This window comes from Perissodus microlepis, chromosome 3 (assembly GCF_051167445.1).
Source record: "Perissodus microlepis isolate ML-2025 ecotype Zambia chromosome 3, ASM5116744v1, whole genome shotgun sequence".
NCBI lineage: Eukaryota > Metazoa > Chordata > Actinopteri > Cichliformes > Cichlidae > Perissodus > Perissodus microlepis.
Genome location: NC_140463.1, coordinates 17591839 through 17615615, shown reverse-complemented (window position 1 = coordinate 17615615; position 23777 = coordinate 17591839). Strand labels below are relative to the sequence as shown.

The following is a 23777-nucleotide window of genomic DNA, read 5'->3' as shown; positions in this document are numbered from 1 at the left end:
AGAGGGAGGGATAGGGACAACAACGTCACATTAGAAAGGTATAGTAATCATCCACAACTATTTTCAGTTGCGGATGATAAAGGATTCAGAAAGTTTATTCATGCAGGCCCATATGACAGAGAATGTGCATCTTCTTTTTGTTTTCATATTTTAATTTATATTTAATTGTGTTGTGGTTTGCAGTGTTTTGTGTTGCTTCCCTTTAAATTTGTTTAAAAGGAAAAAGCTGAAAATTTAAATAGTTAAACGTTGATATGTAAATAATAGTTTTTTGTATTATAGGATTTATTTATTATTATTATTTATTTTATGTGGAGTGAATAAATAAAAGTTTATTTACGGTGGCCGCTAGAGACAAAGCACGTACAAACCCTGAAGCACGTAAAAACTCCAAAACACGTAAAAACTCAGAAGCACATAAAAACTCAAAACACGTACAAAACACAACAGAAGTGCTTCAGGATGCTCGGTGCAGTGTTGAGCTTTTGTTACCTAGTGGCTACACAAACCAGCAAGTACCAACGACTGGATTTGGTGTGTGGTAGTAACAGGTAAATTAACATTTTTGTTTAATTATTTGAATATGTGTGAGTGCTTGTGTATAAATACACAAACAATGCACATATGCTTTCAATTGTGTTATTTAAGTGACCTAGGTAGCTCTGTTTTGGAAAATTCATTTGGAGTTTGCAAGTGTTTTGGAGTTTGTACGTGCTTTGTCTCTAGGGGCCACCATATATATTTATATATAAACATATATAAATAAAACCTCATTTTTTACATTAATAATTCCTTTTGTGCATAATTTTATATTATTGTTAATAATAAATTAATTAAAGCAACAAAACAACCTGAAGAGCCGGTTCGGAGCCGAAAGAGCCGGTTCTCTAAAAAGAGCCAGAAATCCTATTACTACACCTGAAGACTAAGCTTTTGCTACATGCCCGTGTCTCACATCAATGCTAAAATAGTGTAGATTTAACAGACACTTCAAATGCTGAGGTTATCCATCGCTGAGAAATAACTCTCCAAGTTGCAGGACAACAGGTTGACTTTTGTGAAAAGAGACTGGTATGACCAACCAGTGATCAGACAATAAATGTAGTTTTAAAATAGTAAATTTTGTATGTCTTTTGCTGATTGAGTAATGCAAGTAATTTACTGTATGAAGGAAATTCTTTTTTGTGGTAATATTTCAAATATGCATTTCAGTTGTCTTGTCAACTTAGTGCAGCGGTTCCCAAACTTTTTATGCTGGGCCCCCCTTTGTTTTACAAGAAAACATGTTTACATGTTGGCCCCTCTCATGGGAGGGCTATACCTCCTCCCTCACAGAGAGAATTATGATCTTGTTTTCTACTTGGCCGTTGCCTAAGGATTTACATCCCTGATAAGCAGAAGGAGTCCCACTATCTGTTTAACATCTCCCATTACAATGGCCTCACTGTGTTAATATTCCACATGCAACTGGTGACAGGAGTGTTCTTAGTATAGTAAAGTGAGAAAGTGATATTACTGCAACTAATGTGATATGATTAAATATGTGATTAATACATGAGAAAAGAAGTCTGCCACCACATTCCACCCTTTGTGATATGTTACGTAAAACAGTTTCACCCCGGTTCTTTTTTATTCCTCGAGGCATCCAGAGACAGCACCAGACTCAGCAGTCATTACACAAAAACCTTTATTCATCTTCAGTTAAGCATGCATCTTCTAGAAGGGGAGATGTGCAAGGCCGGTGTCCCTCTGCAGATCTCCACTTCTTTGTTTGTTACAACCAGTTTTATAGAAGCGACCCCATCATAAAACCCCCATGGTGTGTTGCAAACTCTGTTTGTGTATTGTGAAATTATTATATTATCTTATGCCACGTTATACCCCTAATTAAAGATTGTGAAATTATTATGTAGTTTTAGTTTGCATTATTCTCCTGACTTAGAAAAAGGTGATAACTATTAAATTTATTAGTCTGCTGATTTATTACATTAGACTGCTGATTTATTGTGAATGAATGATATTGTTTTATGATCTGCTGCGTTATAAGAAATACTGTTTTCAGAGAATCACGGCCTTATTTGTCTGATTAGAAAAGAACAGGACATACTGCACAGGAAGCCAAGGTCATAACTTAGGCTCACTGAGAGAGAGAAAGAATGTGGATGTTTAGGTTTTATGACTTTGGAGGGGGGCTGAAGCTATAAGAATGTGAGAAACGGTCAGACACGTCGAGATCAGGCGGACACCCTCCTGTGCGCATCTCCCCACCGGATGGTTAATGCTCAAAAGTGTTGTATGGAATAATAACAATTGTATGGAATAAAATGATTGTTGATTGGGCATTTATACACCGAGTGTTGTCCTTCAGCCCAAAGATGAAAGAATTGGGAGATTTAACAGTATGTATGTGTGAGTGCACGTGAGTGACTGTGTATGTGTGGGCGTGGGTGCATTGTAGCAGTTAAAGCACTGTATGTCATTGTCTCTGTATCTGTGACTTCCTGCCAGTCATAAAAGTAATCTCCTCACCCAGGCTACACCAAATTCCTTAAGACATCTTGCATGCTATAATTACTCCAGTCACTTCTACTCAGGCTCAGGACTCTAACAGAGTTTGTGATGTTCGGAGAATCATGTAAATGCATATCATTTATAAAATGATTATTAACTTCATACCAATGACCACCTTAATTCAAAAACACACTGAACTACTAAAGGCACAACTGCCTGACTGATTAATCAGTTGTCATCTGTATTCATTCACTGATCCCTCTTCGAAGTCTGCTCTGCAGTCGCTTAGTTGGAGCTTGGCACGCCCTTGATGGAGGAGGGAGCTCGTTTTTTTCACCCCTCACTCTCTCGTTCCAATGCAACTTTATGGCTACAGCAATACTCTGGCCACTGCACCTGTTTCTCCTTACTAGAAGGAAAAACTTCTAACCATTTGGAAATTATATTAACCAACATCAATCCACATTTTCCTTTCAGTTTAGTGAACTTCACGTAAAGGTTATCCAAACCTCATCTGAACATGGGTGTACCACCTGTAGATTTTTAATACCTGTACATAACATGTTAATCCCACAAATCACAGTAAAAAAGCCATGGAAAAAATCATCATGAAAAACTCATGGAAAACACAGAAAGCATTGTTTCATGTTAAACCTGGAATCCCTCCTTTTGACACATGGTCTCTCCCATGAGTCAACTCATTGGAACTAGGAGAATAACAAAAGAAAAAGGGTAGTTAGATAATTTCGCAGACAACATCAGGGCTTCCACTCCGGAGTAACTTCGTTCCAGGCCTGTAAACCTTGTGTTAGAGAATAAAATTAATATTAATGTCATGTTAAGTGGGTCTAACTCTTGGCTCTGTCTGGAGCCTGCATACACACCACAATTACCTAGAAACCAAAATCAGTAAGTTAATACAAACTCCACAATTGCAAACAACTGTAGGTTATAAGAGTAATAAGGCATCACATACCACATACACAAGTGATTCATGCACAGTTTATTTCCCCAGATTTACTAAAACATGACTGTTGCCATTATTTGCCCAAATCATGTATCATCCCATGTGTTTATCCAAAGCTACTGTAACCAGTAACTTTTCTTAAGTAATGTCACTCACTTGTTTTCCACATTTTGAGCTTAACAGTGATATGATCATAAGCCCAACACTAAGATGTTCTGTTATGCACAACCTGCTTCATTTCACTCATGTCTGCCTGTGTGTTGCCGAATCCTCCACAAAGCAGGTGGTCCCGATGGAGCACGAGCTGCAAGTCCTTCCACTGTAACCCTTCAAGTGCCACCACAGGGACCACTATCCCAGGGCTCGTGAATCCTGTTTTCAACCCTGGCCTCTCAAGCATGCCACAGCAGCTTTGAGGAATGCATGGGGTGAGACCCCATGGTGCTGGGGCAGGACAGAGCACGTCTACCATCTCTCAAAGATCACTCGGAACGAGGATTGCACTCGCACCCCTGAGTCTACCAAAGTTCTCTGGGGACAGGAGGAGCTACTGGCATTGGAAGAGTAACAGGGGGACCCTCCAAGCATTAGCGGAACCCGAGGGTTCCTCAGAGTGCAGGTTCTTCCACCGGATAGACAGTATTGCTGATTCAGTAAAATGTGAACTTAGGCTGTCTCACTGCCGTACCATGGTGATCCTGTCAACAATGTCAGTCCACAGAACCGGTTTGATAAGCTATGGCAGTTCCTGAAAGATCAAAAGACGGTTCTGGTGAAACTGGAGCAGTTGCAATCCATCAGACAGTCCAATACTGCCAGAGCAGCTGATCCGAGCCCCCGTGAGAAACTAAAAGAGAGACCAGATTGGAGGATGGAGAGACGTTCGTTCACCAAGACTACTGCAAGCGAGACAAGAGGCGAGCTGTCACAGAATCCGTGCTGTTTGTGTGGTGAAGAGGGTCATACAGGGCGTTTATACCGCTGTAAGGCGTTCAAAAAAGCCAACCCGTTAGAGCGGAGAGCTTACGTGAAAAAGACAAAGGTATGTTCCAGGTGTCTGGACCTCCATGGGAGTGAGGACCCGTGTAGTAAAAACTTTCTGTGTCATGATGAGGAATGCAGAAGGGGTGATGCCTCATCGGATCACCATTTCTTCCTGTGTCTTAAGACCCCAACTAGGAAAGAAAAAAAGCTAGGCAAGGGACCAAAGGGGGTAAGAGGAGAGAACCCTGTGGCCCAACGGAAAAACAAGAGGCTGTGTTTGCTGGTCTAGGTCTCTCCCCGGAGCAGCTGGAGGCTGTTTGAAAGGCTTGCACAAAGAAAGTGACTTCAAAATTGTGTGCTAGCAGAGGCTCGGAAGATGAGTTATCTGAAGGAACTCATGATGTTGTTGGACGTCACCACCACGAGGGGAGACTGGATTGGAGCACTAATCAATTTAGCCTCTGACACGAACTACATCACCCACCAGGCGGCGGAGGGCCTTGTTCTGCCTGGTGAACCAATAGAAGCGTTTCAGGACTTATGCCTCGCTGCCCAAGCAGGTGTGACTTTCCCTACGACGACGCTCAACCACCTGGTTGTGCACAAGGATAAAACAATGGGGCTCTTGATGTGCTATGGCCGGATTAAATCCGTTGAGGAGGAGAGGTCCGGGGTCCCACTGATCCCCTACAAGTGTCGGTTAAGCTCTCTCCTTGCTGAGGATGCCCATCGTGTCAACCATGAAGGTGTTTCTGCCACCCTTCTTCGAATGAGGCAAAGAGGCTGGATAAATCGAGGTTCCAGGATTGTATGGAAGGTGATTGATTCGTGCATAAGTTGCAGAAAGTATAGGGCCAAGTTATGCACTCAGGTGATGAGTGATATTCCTCTTGTATGCATTACACCAGCAGCCCCTTTCGAGTATACACTACTTTGGACCTGTTTGGTCCGTATTTTGTCAGAGACTCAGTAAGGCGATGAGTGAAGAAAAAGTCTGGGGTGTAGTTTTTAGTTGTATGGCTTCAAGAGCAGTTCATGCAGACATAATTGAAGGTCATTCCACCATTCTCCACAGGGGCGTAAGGAGGCTGGTGGTGTTACTGCCAGTAAAGTAGCAAGAGGGACGTGGTTCGTCCCCCTGACTACCCGAGAAATACTTACATACTGTGGACTCTTTGGTGTGGGAATCAAATCTGGTGACTTTCTGTGTTGATTAAAAACGTGTTAAAGTTATAAACATGACTATTACCAAACTGTACTGTCATTAATAGGATTGCTTTATTACTGTTGTATGGTTGTTTTATTTAGTGTCTTTCAGTTGATTACCTAGCTTCTGTAAAGGCACAGTTACTGTAGTGTTGTTAGCTTATACTTGTGCAATAAAGCTTGTAAAAGGCAGCAATCAGATGTCCGAGCCTGAGTACGGCACCGTTTCATCAGTTAAAACACACCCTTACAGCACCCACATATCTGAGGACCTATCTTGGTCCACAAACACATCAGCCCTAGTAAAGAAAGCCCAGCAGCACCTCCATTTCTTGAGGGTTTTGAGATGGAACAGGCTACAGACTGAACTCCTAGTGTCCTTCTACCGTGCCAATATCAAGAGTGTGCTGGTGCACGCCATCCCTGTGTGGTATGCTGGTTGCACAAAAGCTGACAAGAAGAGACTACAGAGGGTCATCAGAACTGCAGAGAAGGTGATCGGCTGTCCACTCCCTTCCTTGGACTTAATTGCCAGCTCAAGATGTCTCTCCAGAGCCAGGGCAATTATAAAGGACCACCTCCATCCTAACCACCACCTTTTCAACATCCTGCCCTCTGGAAAAAGGTTCAGATCCATCAGGTGCAAAACCAACAGACTAAAGAACAGCTTCTTCCTGTGGGCTGCCAGAACTCTTAATGCAAACTAAGAGTGTGTACAGACTTCCCCAACACATCCACTCTGCCACTGCTATTGATCATCTATGTGCAATATCTCAGTATTCCCATGTTCTGTGGAATATGTTTGGCCCATGTGCAATATGCTTGGTGTGTGCAATATTTTTCAGTCCCGTGAAATATTCTGGTAGAAGTACCATCTCCACGCAAAATGACCATGGCCTCTCCATCCTTTTTTATTTATTATATTATATAACGGACATTTTATTTATGTTTCTGTTTCTGTTTCAATGTTTCTTGCACATACACTATGTATAAAGTGTCACTCTCATATATGCTTTTTATTTTATTTTATTTAATTTATTTATCCCCCCCCCTTGTTGCATATTGGTTTCTCTTCTTCTTACTTTTGCACCTTTGTGGTCCAGTTGCCCAATTTTGCTGTGCAAGAAACTGCACAACGACAATAAAAAGCTCTAAGTCCAAGTCTCTAAGTCATGCAATCATATGGCACGTTGACTTGTGGGGGAATTTTAGATGGCACTCATCATCAGAAAGGTTGCCAACCCCTGGGTTAAACAGACAGTATCACTCTCAAACTGCTCCTCTTCCTGGAATGAAGCACAGCCTGAAAATCCTCTTTTTCCTGCTTTTAAACACAGGAACTCCTCTCTCTCCAAATGTTTCCTTGTTCCCTCCCATTCAGATCTGCACTTTGAAGATGGGCTTAACCAACATGTGGTGACATGTAAGAGCTGACAAGCTCCATTCACTGCAGAAATACAGGTTGTTAAGATCAGAGCTCAGACTAGTTTCAGTTATAACGAAGATGAACTCACACAGTCACTGACACTGAGAGGAGAAATGGCACAGAAAGGAGTTCAGCTGGACCAAGAAACCTTCTCTTGCCCGATCTGTTTGGATCTACTGAAGGATCCGGTGACTACAACCTGTGGACACAGCTACTGCATGAGCTGTATTAAATCCCACTTTGATGGAGAGGACAAGAAGGGAATCCACAGCTGCCCTGAGTGCAGGAAGACTTTCATACCAAGGCCTGTCCTGGAGAAAAACACCATGTTAGCAGCTTTAGTGGAGCAGCTGAAGAAGACTGGACTCCGAGCTGCTCCAGCTGTTCACTGCTATGCTGGACCTGAAGATGTGGCCTGTGATGTCTGCACTGGGAGGAAGCTGAAAGCCATCAAGTCCTGTTTGGTCTGTTTAGCCTCTTACTGTGAGAAACATTTCCAACCTCACAATGATGCAGCTCCATTAAAGAAACACAAGCTGGTGGCCCCCTCCAAGAAGCTCCAGGAGAACATCTGCTCTCGTCATGATGAGGTGATGAAAATTTTCTGTCGTACTGATCAGCAGAGTATCTGTTATCTCTGCTTGATGGATGAACATAAAGGCCATGAAACCGTCCCAGCTGCAGCAGAAAGGACTGAGAAGCAGAAGGAGCTCGAGGTGAGACGACTAAACATCCAGCAGAGAATCCAGGAGCGAGAGAAAGATGTGAAGCTGCTTCAACAGGAGGTGGAGGCCATCAATGGCTCTGCTGATAAAGCAGTGGAGGACAGTGAGAAGATGTTCACTGAGCTGATCCGTCTCATCCAGAAAAGAAGCTCTGATGTGAAGCAGCAGGTCAGATCCCAGCAGGAAACTGAAGTGAGTCGAGTCAAAGAGCTTCAGGAGAAGCTGGAGCAGGAGATCGCTGAGCTGAAGAGGAAAGACGGCGAGCTGGAGCAGCTCTCACACACAGAGGATCACAACCATTTTCTACACAACTACCCCTCACTGTCAGCACTCAGTGAGTCTACACACTCATCCAGCATCAATATTCGTCCTCTGAGCTACTTTGAGGATGTGACAGCAGCTGTGTCAGAGACCAGAGATAAACTACAGGACATTCTGAGAGAGGAATGGACAAACATCTCACTGACAGTCACTGAAGTGGATGTTTTACTGTCACCACCAGAGCCAAAGACCAGAGCTGGATTCTTAAAATATTCAGGTGAAATAACACTGGATCCAAACACAGCAAACAGACATCTGTTATTATCTGAGGATTACAGAAACGTAACATTGATGAAACAACAACAGTCTTATTCTGATCATCCAGACAGATTCAATGGATGGGAAGAGGTCCTGAGTAGAGAAAGTCTGACTGGACGTTGTTACTGGGAGGTGGAGTGGAGAGGGAGAGGAGTTGGTGTTGCAGTCGCATACAAGAATATCAACAGAGCAGGGAGGGACAAAGAATGTGGTTTTGGATACAATGACAAGTCTTGGTCATTATATTGGTACACAAACGGTTATAGATTTTGGCACAACTTTGTCCAAACTGTCCTCTCAGGTCCTCGGTCCTCCAGAGTAGGAGTGTACCTGGATCACAAAGCAGGTATTCTGTCTTTCTACAGCGTCTCTGAAACCATGACTCTCCTCCACAGAGTCCAGACCACATTCACTCAGCCGCTCTATGCTGGACTTTATCTTTATGGAGTTGGAGCCACTGCGGAGCTGGTGTAGTCTTTACATTTTAGAAGCTGAGAAGTTCAGTGGTCCATTGATGTGTGAAAATAATATTGCACTGATTCAAACTGTACTTACATTTATATACCTTACATCAATATAAATCTGAATTTGTTCTTATGGCTGATAATCATGTGAGTTTAAATGATACTACTCTTCATATTCAGCATTTTTGAAATCTGTCATCAGTCTGGTTAGTGGTTTTATTCTGTAGTTGCTGTAGTGGGTTGTCAAATGCAACAATATATTGGAGCTGCAGTGATTCATTAGTTAGTCAATGATTAGAGAATTAATTGTTTTATCATTATTTTAGTCACATTTAAAGCTGGTTCCAGTTCCTGAAATGGGAAGATTGTTGATTTTCTTGATCATATATGACTGTAAACTTAATGTCTTTGAGGTCTGAACTTTTAAAATGAAACAAAACATTGAATCCTCAAGGTTTTTGATATTAGATTATCATTATTGTATGTAAAGTGATGACATTTAATGTCCTTTTTCATATGAAAATCTATTCACATTTGATAATTTATACATGTAAATATCAAAACTAAATGATACAGGCCTGTATATTGTGGAGGATAGACATGTGTCATCGCCCTGAACTGTGTCTGGCAGGCAGAGCGTCTCCACAAATCTGATGCTTCTGATTTGGAGAAAATGAGCTGAGGGAGACACCTGGTGGACAAACACGGACATGACAAGAACAAAGACTAAAGTGCAGAGCGGAGTAAAACAGCTAGAAATACTTGTCATGCTTCAGAAAAAAAGGTTGGAATTTTTTTTATATGAATGTTGAATTTGTTGTATTGGAATTGATTTTTACTGATGGATGATTCGTTGTAAAAAGTTTATTTCTGTGTTATTATGATTAAAAGTTAAAACAAATATATTGTACACTTTTTGAGTGACAGAGGCAGAAATGTCTCTGTCCTGCATCTAAATTTGTCCCGTAAAGTTGTTGAAATAATAAAAAAAAAAAAAAAAACCCAACATTTTTGTGTTTTGTGATATAAAATACAACTCAGTGTTGCCCGTTAAGCTAGAGAGGTCTTTGTTGGGAAGATACTTACACAATTCATAAACCAGCAAGAAGACATTTTCCCAGAAATGGAGTTTTGATTAGTGGACTCGACAAACAGTTTGAGGCTGATTTGGCTGATATGGGTGAATATTGTGCAGATAATGATAATGTAAGATATTACTGACATGTATAGATGGATTTTCTAAGTATTGTAGCGGGTCAGGGCTGTTCGGGGTTCTGTTTTTACAGTTATGTTTTGTTTATGTTACCATAGTGACAGGTGACGCCCTCTCGCTGCGACGGTGTGTCCTTCCGGGGTGAGAGGGCGCCCTGTGTGTTGTTGTTGTTGCTGTGCTGTTGCCGCGCTGAGCAGTTAGCTAGCGGCAGTGTTCTTCTGGCAGATGTAAATAAATGGCTGTGCTCCCTGGCTAAGAGGGCGGGGCAGCAAGACCGAACGGAATTCTGTCTCCTCCTTGTCTGAGCTCGCCACATTGGTGTCAGAAGTGGGATAGCTCACCCTCGCCGTAATGGAGAGAGACATTCAGAGGCTGGAGTAAGCTGTCGAGGAGAACATTCCCCGCTTGGGAAGCTGGCGATTGAAGAGAGAGGATGTGAGCGGCCATGTAAGTTCCCCGACGGGTCCCGATGGCGCGAGCGCACCGCGGCGGCGGCCCGTCGCGACAGACGCTAGGGCAATGCTTCATGGGCTACCTCTGTCGACCCACACACCGAGCCCCCAACCGCGAGCAGTTATGCCTACCACGGCAGTTAAGGTACCGAAATACAACGGGCTAACACCGCTAGAGCCCTACCTCTCACAAGTGCGGCTGGCCGCCAGGCATAGTGGCTGGAGCGAAGAGGAGACTGCTACACACCTAGCGCTAGCATTAGAGGGAGATGCACTGCAGATACTCTTTGACCTAGCCCCGGCAGAGCAGCATGAGCTCCAGGCCCTCACCGCGGCACTTGAGAGGCCATTCGGGCAGCGGCACTCCACTGATCAGAGCAGAGAGCGGCTGACCAACCCGAGCCGTCGGCCGGGGGAGAGCCTGGGCACCTTTGCAGCAGACGTGTTGCTGTATGCTTGTCGTGGCTACCCGGAGTTTCCAGCAGTAGCCCGTGAGGAGCTTAGCCTGCATGCTTTTCTGCGAGGACTTTTCCCAGAGCGACTACACCAACACGTCCGCCTGGCCATGCCTCAGACCCTCCGTGAGGCACTCCTTGAGGCTGAAAGGGCCGAGCTGGTGCTCACCTCGCGACCTCACCAGCAGGTGCCCCCCCCAAACTACCCCCAAATCAGAGCCGCAGACTGCGACGGGGAGGGGGAGGTCGCCGAGATATCCCAGCTGCAACCCTCGGTGCCCCGGAGGCGTCCTCGTCGACTGACCAACCGCTGCTACCGGTGCGATGAGCCTGGCCACGTGGCGCGTGACTGCCCAGCACCAGCCCCGAAGACCAGAACTACGCAGCCTCAGGGAAACGAGGAGGGAGCGGTGTAGCGAGGGGACCACCGCTCCAGCTTCCTGCCCCCCTCCAAGGACGATGCACGGTGGTGGGCCGAGTTGGGCACCTCAAGGGACTCTACCTGAGCTGCTGTGTTGAGGACCAGCCATGCCAGGCCCTGGTGGACACGGGGTCTACCATTTCCCTAATACGACCTGGCGTGCTCCCTGGAACATCCGGGCCACTGGTGAAGGGTTGGTTGCCCACAGACACCCAGCTGATGACAGTGACGGGGGAGAAAACTGTTATGCGGGGGAAGAAACCGTTGCGGATCCGAGTGAAGGATCTGGAGCTGGTGGTGCACGACTTCTGGCTCGCCGACATTCAAGACCGGTGCATCATTGGCCTGGATCTGCTGAGCCGCTGGGGGGCCTGCGTCGACACCGCGAAGCTGGCTATCACTCTTGGCGCAGAGACTTTTGCCCTCCAGCGCGGCCAAAAGCAGGGAGGGGAGGGGGCCAGACGAGACAGGCGTCGGGCAGCTGCCGCTCAGCAGATTTCGGACGCCGGTGGCTCCGGGTCATCTCCACTCGCCTCAGCCTCTCAGCCCGACAAACCTCCCTCGACCGAGACCATCAAGGCTGTTGATGACCTTTGGCAGCGCAGCAGCGTAGGCCTCAACGTCGACCAGCGCCAGCGGTTGAGGTGCCACCTGGATGAGAATGTGGACATCTTTGCCGCCAGTGACAAAGACTGTAGGCAGACGAGTCTGGTCCAGCACACCATCGACACCGGCTCTGCTCAGCCCATCCGTCTGCACCCACACCGGCTGCCCCTCTCAAACCGGCAGGTAGCGGAAGAGAAGATCCGTGAGATGGCTGCGGCTGGAGTGATCGAGCCGTCCAATAGCCCATGGGCGGCACCCGTGGTTCTGGTGGGGAAGAAGGATGGCAGCCCGAGGTTCTGCGTGGACTTTTGCCGTCTCAATGCAGTCACCAAGAAGGACTCGTACCCGCTTCCGCGGATTGACGAGGCCCTAGATTACGTTACCGGCTCCAGCTGGTTCAGCTCCCTCGACCTACTGATGGAGAGGGTGCTCGTGGATATCCCTCGTAGCCACTGCGTTGTGTACCTGGATGACCTGTTGGTACACGGTGGCGACTTCGACAGTGCACTGTCTCACCTGAGCGAGGTCTTGAGTGCCATCCGACGAGCTGGGCTGCGGCTCAACCCCGCGAAATGCTGGCTGTTGGCGAGAGAGACCACGTTCTTGGGCCATGTGATCAGCGCTCGAGGTGTCGCCACTGACCCCGCAAAAGTGGCTGCGGTCCGGGACTGGCCGACTCCCTCGAACGTCCAAGAACTGCGGAGCTTCCTGGGCCTAGCCTCCTACTACCGTCGGTTCATCAAGGGGTTCGCGACGATGGCCAGCCCCCTCCACCGCCTGACTGACAAGGGACAGCTGTTTGGCTGAGGGGATGCCTGTGCTGCGGCTTTTGCACAGCTGAAGGAGGCCCTCACCAGAGTCCCAGTCCTGGCCTACCCCGACGCCCGGCAACCTTTCATTGTGGACACTGATGCTAGCAATGTAGGAGTCGGGGCGGTCCTTTCCCAGCAGGACGAGGCTGGAGAACGGGTGGTGGCGTACTTCAGTGGTGCCTTGGGGCGAGCCGAGAGGAACTACTGTGTAACCCGGTGGGAGCTGCTGGCCGTAGTGCTAGCGGTGCGGCACTTCCAGCCATATCTGCACGGCTGCCGGTTCCTCCTGTGCACTGACCATGCGTCTCTGACTTGGTTCCTGAACTTCAAACACCCAGAAGGGCAGGTGGCCGCTGGCTGGAAGTCCTTCAGGGCTATGACTTCGAGATCCAGCATCGGGCAGGTCGACAGCATGGCAGCGCTGATGCCCTCTCCAGACGGCCCTGCGTAGCCGTCGAGTGCCGCTACTGCCTGCGACAGGAGGAGCGGGCATAGGAGGTGCTGGGGGTGGCTACTGCTCAGGCCACAGCCGGCGGAGGGGGGTGGCTCCCATTGACAACGCAGCAGCTGAAGCGGGAGCAGCTGTTGGTGCCTCGGTCGCTGCGGTCGCAGGTGCTTGAGCTGGTCCACGGCTCGGTGGGGGCAGGACACTATGGGAACGCCAAAACTCTCCGCCGCCTCAGGGGACGGTTCTACTGGCCTGGCTGTCGATGGGATGTGGAACTTCATGTGCACTGCTGTGACACCTGCACAGCACAGAAGGGCCCAACTCAACGCTCCACTGCCCCCCTTCAGCAGTACCTGGTGGGGGCCCCAATGGAAAGAGTGGGAGTGGACGTCCTAGGGCCTTTCCCCGTCACAGAGTCAGGGAACCGGTATGTGTTGGTGGCTATGGACTATTTCACGAAGTGGCCAGAGGCCTACGTGGTGCCGGACCAGAGTGCAATGACGACGGCCGAGAAGCTGGTGGAGGAGATGTTCACCCGTTTTGGGGTCCCGGCTGAGCTCCACAGTGACCAGGGGTGTAACTTCGAATCGAAGGTCTTCGGGGAGATCTGCCGGCGGCTGGGGGTGGAGAAGACGAGAACCACACTGCTCCACCCGCAAAGCGATGGCTTGGTTGAGCGTTTCAACCGCACGCTGGCCACCCAGCTCGCCATTCTCACCAGCCGCCACCAGCGGGATTGGGACCGACATCTGCCCCTGGTCCTTTGGTTGTATCGGACTGCGGTTCAGGAGTCCAGCCAGTGCACACCTGCCGCTCTGATGTTTGGACGGGAGCTCCGGACGCCTGTGGATCTGGTGTTTGGGTCCCCCCCCGAGCCGGAGATTGATTGTGGGCCAGAGATGGACTACTACAGGAGGCTGAGGGAGCGGCTGCAGGTGGTTCATGACTACACCCGCCAGGCCCAGGCCAGCGCCGGAGTACGACAGAAAAGAGCCTACGACACCAAGTGCCGAGGGGGGGTTTTCATGCCAGGCGACAAGTTTTGGGTGTACTGCCCGGTCCGCAAGAGAGGAGTATCCCCCAAACTGTGCAGTCACTGGCAAGGGCCGGCGGAGGTCGTGGAGCGGCTAACATAAGTGGTCTACCGCATCCGCATGCCGGGCCTGGGGCGCATGGTGGTGTTGCACTGGGACAGGCTCTCACCGTACCGACCGTTTGCTCCGGCAGATGCCGGGGCAGGGGATGCTGGTGGCACCCCATGTTCTGACCCGAGTGACTTTTCCCCCGCCGGTCGAGACCGGCCGGTGCGCCAAAAGAAGGCACCTGGACATTTGCAGGACTTTCTGTGGGGTAATGGGGTCGTTGGGGACGACTGACCCCTTAGGTGGGGGCTATGTAGCGGGTCAGGGCTGTTCGGGGTTCTGTTTTTACAGTTATGTTTTGTTTATGTTACCATAGTGACGGGTGACGCCCTCTCGCTGCGACGGTGTCCTTCCGGGGTGAGAGGGCGCCCTGTGTGTTGTTGTTGTTGCTGTGCTGTTGCCGCGCTGAGCAGTTAGCTAGCGGCAGTGTTCTTCTGGCAGTATACATGGGTCAGGTGTCTTCAAACCAAGGCAGGAGCATCTGTTGCATCTGCTTTTAAGGATGTTCTGAGTGAGAAACTTCAAACAGATGAAGGCAAGGAGTTTGGTATAATATCACACATTCTCAGCATAAAGCTTTTACTGTTTAACCTCAAAGCGGTTTGATTTGAGGCCTGCAGTGACAAAATAATAACTCACCCTTAAAGGTTTTAAACCTAAATTAACGAGTCTGTTTTGAAAATGTAAGGAGTAGACAGTAAAACGTCAGAAAAATAAGTACTCAAGTAAAATGCTACTGCAAATTCTACTTAAGTACAGTAAAGAAATATTTGTACGCTACTTCCTTCCTTCTTCTCAAGGCCCTGATGCTGATTGCCACACTGTGTTTATGTGCTAAAAGAGAAATCGTTTCCTGCCTTGTTACTAAAACTGATTCTGAAGCACAACTTAACTAACTCAGAGGGTATAGCAACCATTGCAGTTTGTCTCGAAACAATAATAATATTTTTTTAATGTGGCCCTAATACTCCTTTGTGCAACAACAATTAACTCGAGAAGCTTTATAAGGTAAAGACCCTACAATAATGCAAAGAATACAGAGAAAACCTAAGAGTCACATGACCCATTATGAGCAAGCACTTAGGCGACAGTGGCAAGGAAAAACTCCCTTTTAACAGAAAGAAACCTCCGGCAGAACCAGGTTTACCAAGGGGTGGAAAGTTTTAAGCCTGATCTTAAAGCTAGAGAGGGGCTCTAACTCCTGAATCCAAGCTGGAAGCTGGTTCCACAGAAGAGGGGCCTGAAAACTGAAGGCTCTCCCTCCCATTTTACTTTTAAACACTCTGGGAACAACAAGTAGGCCTGCAGTGCGAGAGTGAAGTGCACAAATGGGGTGATATGGTACTACAAGGTCATTAAAATAACACCGGGCCTGATTATTTAAGACCTTGTATGTGAGGTGCAGGAGTTTAGATTCAATTCTGGATTTAACAGGAAGCCAATGAAGGGAAGTCAATATAGAAACCATATATATACTGAGCTCTAAGACACTTTATCACTTAAGGATTTGCACATTTCACGAGGGGTGGGAGCAGCTTGAGCACCTGAGACTTCCTCCTCAGACTCATCAGATGTGTCTGTGTCTTCCGATTGATGCTCTATACTGTTGTCCTTCTCAGAAACTAGATCATGCATATCGCTATTCTGACCTATGTCCTCTGCCTCATTAGGAAAGTTATGGTCGACAACCTGGCTTATTGTGTCTTTATTTTCTCTTGCTGAAATCTGGAGTGTGTACTCTGTAAGTCACCATCTAATCCTAGCTGGCCTGTACATGCCTTACATGTCTGCATATTTTCTTTTCAGTCTTTGGAAGCAGAATATTAGTGACTATCTATATATGAACAGGTAAAGAGAGAAGGTCCTGAATAAATTCTCTCTCTGTGTGTCAGACAGCTTTCAGTGTGTTTATGATATCAATTTTGGTAGTACGTGTTGTTTTATAGTAACAACAAAGATCATTATTTTTGTCAGACTATTTTATAATGTTGTAACATTTATTTATTTTTTTGCTCTGTTTTCTTTAAATAAAAGTTCCATACAAAGTCATAAGGCCTGGATGGAGTGGACACAGTTAAACTGTACCTTTATACAAACCAGGTGAGAAATTTGGGTGTAGTGATGGACGCAGACTTAAACTTAGAAAAACATATTAAGACAATAACAAAATCAGCTTACTATCACCTCAAGAATATTTCAAGGATAAAAGATCTGATGTCTCAACAGGACCTGGAAAAACTAGTCCATGCATTCATCTTTAGTAGGCTTGATTACTGTAACAGCATCTTTACAGGTCTACCTAAAAAAATCAGTCAGACAACTACAGCTCATTCAGAACTCTGCTGCTCGAGTCCTCACTAAGACCAAAAAAGTGGACCACATCAGTCCAGCTCTGAGGTCTTTACACTGGCTGCCTGTCCGTCAGAGGATAGACTTTAAAGTTCTGATGCTGGTCTATAAAGCTCTGAATGGTTTAGGACCAAAATACCTCAGTGACCTTCTGACCCAGATCCCTCAGGTCATCTGGATCCGGTTTTTTAATCAGTTCTCAGAGTCAGAACCAGACACAGAGAAGCTGCATTCAGCTTTTATGCTCCTTATATCTGGAACAAACTCCCAGAAAGCCTCAGATCAGCTGAAACACTCAGGCTGAAGACTCACCTGTTCTCAGCTGCATATGAATAAAACACCAAATCCACACTGTTAAGCTTAAATTTCAAAACTTACATTTTAATTACTGATTTTATCTACTGTTCTGATTTTATCTACTGTTTTTTTAATCGATTTTAAATCATACTTTTTGTTTTTTTAATGTCTCTGTAAAGCACTTTGAATCACCTTGTTGTTGAATTGTGCTATATAAATAAACTTGCCTTCCCCTGCCTTGCCTTATACCGTACAGTCAAGAAATGTGAATATAATTTTAAATATGGCTTTATTGAAGATTATATAAAGACGAACATGAAAAGTTATTTGGTGAAGAATGCAAAAGATAAAAAGACAAAAATATAATGTACAGTTAATTTGCTATTAATTAGCCCTCTTCAGAACAAATAATAAAGGCATTATAACTATGACCCAGTTTTGTAACTATAATCAGAGTGTAGATTTTGCCTCGTGTCGCTTTGTGGCGCTGTTTAGAATTGATTTCTTTAAATCTAACAGAGCGCTTTAAATCCTTCAGGTAAACAACGTGTGGTGACCTTCAAAATAAAATACCTTAGAATTTCTTTGGTAAAGGTTGACTGTCAGAACACCTGCTGGACATTATTTATTAATGAATTAAAGCGAATTATTAGTGAATTAAAGTTTTAATCGAGCATCACAGACTTATAATTAAAAAAGTAAAATGTTTTTACTTTGCAGAGTAATAACCGGAAGTAACAGTCCACATTTCCGTAACTTTACCAGTGGACCGTGGCCCAGTCAAAACAATGCAGCCGCGCTGGCCTGCTGCTGCAGCTGCACTTAGCTTTAAATCTCCAACAAATTATTAACGTGTGCGCGCACTCAGCCAACCGCCTGGTGCTTCACTTCGGTGGGCTCACGTCGCGTCACTCCTGTGGTGATTTCTCCTTTCAGTTGTGCGCATTTAGGAGTTTTTTAGTGGGTGTTTCTCATCGAGTTAACGGTGGAGGCTGGAAATGGAGACTGCTAACAGGCGTCTGCTGCTAGGTAGCCTGAAAGTAGTGGAGGGGAGCGGCTAAAAACAGATTTTTTTTTTTTCTTTCGTGTGAAAAAAGGGGAGTGTAAGCGAGTTAAACACGCTCCTGGTGGTTTTGCCTTTTAGCATGGTGGAGTAGGAGGCTCCAGCGTTGAAGCGGCTCCTCCGACCTACCGACACACAGCTCGCTCTCACCCCGGGGAGGCTCGTCATGGCCCCGGGCTCGCTGGTGGCGGCCTGCCGCAGCCTGGCCCTCTCTACGTGGCTGCTCTCCTTCTGCTTCGTCCACCTGCTGTGCCTGGACTTCACCGTGGCCGAGCGGGAGGAGTGGTACACCGCCTTCGTCAACATCACCTACGTGGACCCGGCCACCTCGGAGCTGCGCACCGAGAAGACTGAGTGCGGGCGATATGGCGAGCACTCTCCGAAGCGGGACGCCAAGGGGGTGTTGGTCCTGCCCGCAGCACCGCTGGACCGCCAGGCCTGCGACCCCAACACCCGCTTTGCGGTGCCCGCTCAGGCCGGGGCCTGGGTGGCGCTCATAGCCCGGGGCAACTGCACCTACAAGGACAAGATCCGCCACGCTGCAGCCCACAACGCCTCTGCGGTGGTCATCTTTAATGTGGGCTCCACCAACACTAACGACACCATCACCATGCCTCACCCAGGTAGATGATGCTCTGCTTTATTCACCCCAATAAATGCGCATTTAACTCGATTTCCTCCCTCTGTGAAGGAGGCTTTGCTTAGCTTTTCTAAGTTGGGTAGTTTGCTGCTGGGGTGAACTATGGGGATTAAAGGTGACGTGTTTATCTTAATTTCTTAATAAAAATGTCATGGAAAGAGTCCAACTCACGAGGTATTTCTGTTATACGGGATGTGTTGTATCCAGAGGTGGAAAGAGTACTAAAATATTTTACTCAAGTAAAAGTACTATTACTTTGCTGAAATTTTACTCAAGTACAAGTAAAATTACCTGTCTAAAAATGTACTCAAGTAAAAGTAAAAAGTAGCTCATTTAAAATGTACTCAGAGTAAAAGTTACATAGTTACTTTTCTGTCAGCAGGAGGACAGCCGCTTCTGAGTAGTGCAAAAAAAGACAGTGGGATATAAATCTCAAAGTAGTTCTTTTTTAGTGAAAAGAAAAACTTACAAATTAAAGTGCAGTGGCAGTTAAACTGCAAGTCTATACATGAAAATGGATAATGGTCACCAAACCAATCAACCAAACTGTCAGGTATCACAGTGTTTTCAATACAAAACCATATCATTCTTTCACATGAGAATGTGTTCTAAACTGTCAAATAAGAGAACAAGTACTGAACTGAACGGCAGCTGCTTTAAAAATGTTTTTTAATTTTTTAAACTTGGCCCTGCCCTACTGTACCTCTAGATTAAAGTTCCTTTGTATCCATCCTAGAGTGTTACTCTCTGAACTTCCTGTTAATTTTGAGGAGCAGTTGATTTTCAAAGTTAGTAGAGTTCATCCTTGCTCACTTTGCAGTGAACAGTAGTCCAGCACAGCTAAAGAGACGCTCGAAGGCAGCTGAGGCAGGCAGGCCAGTGTTAAGTTTGAGAGAAAGTTTTTTGACGTCCCTAATAAGACATCAATGCATTACATAGCTACCGCTGGTAAATTATACCAATATATCTCGTGTTTTTTTTTTTTTTTAATTGGACAGTAACAGGCTAGTTAACGGGAGGTTGCAAGTGCTAATTAACAAGTAACAGAAGTCAGCTGTCTTTGACTAATCTAAGGTAAGTGAGCGCTCTGTTATTCTTTTGCCTGCAGTGTGAACATATGTGGGTTAAGTAAGAAAGTAGCCGCTTCTGTCTTTAATTTAACTATTTTTTAAAATAAATTATTATTATTAACAAACAGGAAAAATGTAGGTAAACACATTTTCTTTTAGCAATTTACCAACCCAGTAAAAAAAATGTAAGTTGCGTGGACAACAACGTGCCCGATTACAGCAAGTTGCTAGTACCAACCAACGTTATCTGTGTTCTTCACAGATGTCTTAACGTAATGTGATTAATTTGAACACAGCCTTTTTGCTACCATAACGGTACGAGTTGTATTTAACTTACCTCTACATGCTTGCGCAGGTTTGATGTGGAATTTTTAAAAGCTGCTAACTCGGTCTCTCTGGGCAAACACAGCTTACACTGCATAATAAAGCTGTTGCCTTTCTTGCACTTGAAGCCGAAATGGTCCCTTAAATACGGCCAGGGGTTCACATCGGTTTCTTCGAGTTCAGGGTCAGCAGAATTCGACGGGGCTTCTTTTTTCACTGGATCCGTAACACCGACGTCAGACTCCATCTTTAACGCGACCTTAGCGCCAATTTGTTCTACTACCCATTGTTCCCTGCAGTATTTCCGAACCGCAATGTTTTTTTTATATTTTTAATTTACTCAGTAACGGGTGTGATTGAAAACGTAGCGAACTACAATACTTTTTAAAAAATATACTTAAGTAAAAGTAAAATTACAGACTTGAAAAATGACTTTAAAAAGTACAAATACACAAAAAAACTACTCAATTACAGTAACGCAAGTAAATGTAATTCGTTACTTTCCACCTCTGGTTGTATCTTTCAGAGTCATTTAGTTTGATGTCAAGTCCAAGGAGGAGTGCACTCACACTGGAGACTGCTTTACTGTGGACACTGAGAAATAGTTGAGGGTAAAATGTAGATGTGTGTAGGTTAGGTTGGTGTCAAGTATAAATGTAGAACATAGCCACACTGACACCACCCATTTTTTGACTCATTTTTATATGTTGTGGTTGGTGTTTTGGTCTCACCTGTTGGGGCAAGAAATTGCCCCATTTAGATTAGAGCAGGGATGGCCAAGTCCAGGCCTCAAGGGCTGGTGTCCTGCATGTTTAAGATATCACCCTGGGTCAACACACCTGAATCAAATGATTAGTTCATTACCAGAACTTCAAGACATGTTGAGGAGGTAATTTAGCCATTCAAGGACACATCTAAAACCTGCAGGACACCAGCTCTTGAGGCCTGGAGTTGGCCATCCCTGGATTATAGGGTGAAGTGAATGGCTAGAACACTTAACAAGTTAAGTCTGAAGTAAACACACTCATGAAATCTCACGGTTGCACCCACCAAACCACCCGTCCGTCCATTTTCTGCTGCTTTTCTAGGCAGTGGCAGCTTGAGTAGAGGAGCCCTTCCTCTCCTTGTCCACCTCCTCTGGCTCTCCCAGCTTTCTCAGCCCAGTTGAGACATAATCTCTGTGTTATGTCAGGACATGACATGGCCATACCTGAAACACCTCACCCAGGAGGCATCTTAATCAAATGGCTGAACCACCTCAGCTGGCTCCTTTTATTGTGGAGGGATAGCCGACCCTGAAGCAGGAAACTTGTCAGTTCACCCATAAAAGCTGTTCTTAAAAAGAAAGTACCGTATTTCCCGGACTACAAAGCGCACCTGAATATTAGCCGCACAAGCTAAAATCAGGGGAAAATCCTGTTTTGTACATACATTAGCCGCACCTGACTAAAAAGCCGCAGGTGTTTCAATGTTGACTTATCATATGTAAGAGAATATGCACAAAGCGAATTGTCAGGAAACAGATGGCTGTTTGGAGACACATCACTTTTATTAATATTTTGAAAAACAAGTTATGGGTACATATTTGCATAACTTTTTAGGTATATGTACAAGTAGCGGTAATTACAAGTACGAAACATGTACTGTGCTTCATAAACGAGTAACAAATGTAGTACATAACAATAACCTACAGCACACCAGAAAAATAGATTCAGACTACCTTTCAGGCTCAGGTGCAGTGACACGGCTTTAACAAGAAGAAAATTCAGTCATTCACCACCATCTTTCTCTTCTTCCTGCGCACTAAAACCACCGAAGTCCTCTTCTCCAGTGTCGGATACGAACAGGCTCAGGATGGCTTCGTCATCCACTCTCCGCTTCTCTCCTTCGTTGTCACTTTCAAAACCAAACAAATCCTCGTTGTCAGTGTCGGAGTCGAACACCCTCTGAAGGGCTGTGGCGGTGTCCTCCTCTCCATCATGCAGCAGTCCAGCCCTTCGAAATCCGTTGGTGATCGTGGATGTTTTCACACTTTTCCACGCTGTCAGAATCCACTGGTGGAGTTGGGCATAACTTGCTTTTCGCAAGTTTATCGCCGCTCATCATCCACGCCTCCCGCTGAGCGCGTAGCGCTACTTTGAAGTTTGTTTTTCGCGCTACTTCGTACGGCACTACGTTGCCTGGCGGACGGACATGTGACCAACATACCACTCTTGAACCCCGATACTGTGTGTCTGATCGCATGCCCTTCCGCCAGGCAACGTAGTGCCGTACAACAGCGGAACAAACAAAACAAATCGTCTTATGATATCACAAAAATCATGGACAATCCATAGAAAAGCCGCACCTGACTAAAAGCCGCAGGGTTCAAAGCTTGTGCAAAAAGTAGCAGCTTATAGCCCGACAATTACGGTACTCTCTCAGTCTCTTGAAAACTTCGAGTCATGCTATCCTTTCCTTGTGACAAGGAATAGCATAGACTCTGAGTTTCTCAGACTCAAGACTCCACAGCATTGAACTGAAGCTTGCAGTTCTTGTTCTGCTCCTCGGCCTTTGTGAGCTCACCCTACTGACACATGAACCAGTTCTCCACCTGCTGCACGTTCTGGTTAGAGTGTGTCTCTTGCTCACTGAGGTTTTCACATCTGAACAAGGTCCAGCATCTTCAGGGCGGTGGAGTTGGCGAATTGCACAGTCTGATCAGCGTACTGGCAGGAAGCACAGGCGCTAAATGATTATCGGCATTTGACCTTTCAAAATAGTCCCGCAAGGATTTTTTTGGGTCGTAAATTGGAAAAAAATAATAAAAATAAATCACAAAATACACACGATGTAAACCAAAGTATGGGACCTTTCCTCTTAATATTTGAGTTCTGTCTTATTGCCACAGACGTATGAAATCAGGCACCTGGCCTTGCAGTCTGCTTTAGAGTGACTCTTTTTAAAGACCTCGCTGAATTATGAGCGTGGTGCTGTAATCTGATGCCACCGCTGCAAGAAGTCTGCTCAGTAAAAGTTTGAGTTGGCTACACGGGTAACAACACCCCAGTTCAGGACAGAGTGTACAGTTATTGGAGTTCATTTATATTCATGGTTGTGACTCTCTATATGTTCATATTGTATATCTATGAATATTAACATTTTCCTCATGAACTGATGCGGGCGGGCATGCATTTGAATATCTAAAAAGTGAGTTGCACAGCAGATTCAGGCAGGAAATCCAAGATTTTCTAGCAGAAAAGTTTTGGAGTTTAGAACAAGGATGCAGGTTTGTTATAAAGAAATCCATCATGTCTAAAAACATTAGTGGATTTTAATGTTCCTCAGCACCTGTTGTATTTCTGTTCAGTGCGTGACTCTACCCGTGCTGAATCGGATTCAATTTGCATTAAAATGCTCCACACTCACTGTCTTTCAGCTCGAGACATAAAGAGTTTTGGGCAATAAACTCTTATCTTGTGGAAGTGAAGCTGAACAGATGTCTGTAGATGACCTGTATGTAGAAGGATCATTAATGTTGCGGTCATCTTTGTCTCCAGGTCTTTGATGCTCAGATTTGTACCATAAACACACCAGGATACATCTGCCTTTCATCTCCTTTGACATATGAGGTGCTTATTCTG

At 45.7% G+C, this 23777-nt stretch overlaps 2 protein-coding genes across 3 annotated transcripts in view; both read left to right on the top strand.

Annotated features, from left to right (window-relative positions):
* The first annotated feature begins 7183 nt into the window (after positions 1-7183).
* On the top strand, positions 7184-17980 carry LOC146390262 (tripartite motif-containing protein 16-like). 2 transcript variants are annotated; one of them, XM_084923312.1, is made up of 2 exons: positions 7184-8676; positions 17923-17980. In XM_084923312.1, exons 1-2 carry the CDS (start codon positions 7208-7210, stop codon positions 17978-17980), a joined length of 1527 nt encoding a protein of 508 aa, XP_084779438.1. In that variant the 5' UTR covers positions 7184-7207. The 2 variants fall into 2 exon arrangements, with proteins under 2 accessions (XP_084779438.1, XP_084779437.1); XM_084923311.1 differs by lacking the exon at positions 17923-17980 and having other exon boundaries at positions 7186-9177.
* Positions 17808-23777, top strand: part of rnf150b (ring finger protein 150b) — a 30637-nt gene continuing 24667 nt past the window's right edge. Inside the window, exon 1 of the mRNA XM_084923310.1 lies at positions 17808-18743. Coding sequence (XP_084779436.1) covers positions 18287-18743 — 457 coding nt within the window. The 5' untranslated portion in view covers positions 17808-18286. The remainder of the gene's footprint in view (positions 18744-23777) is intronic.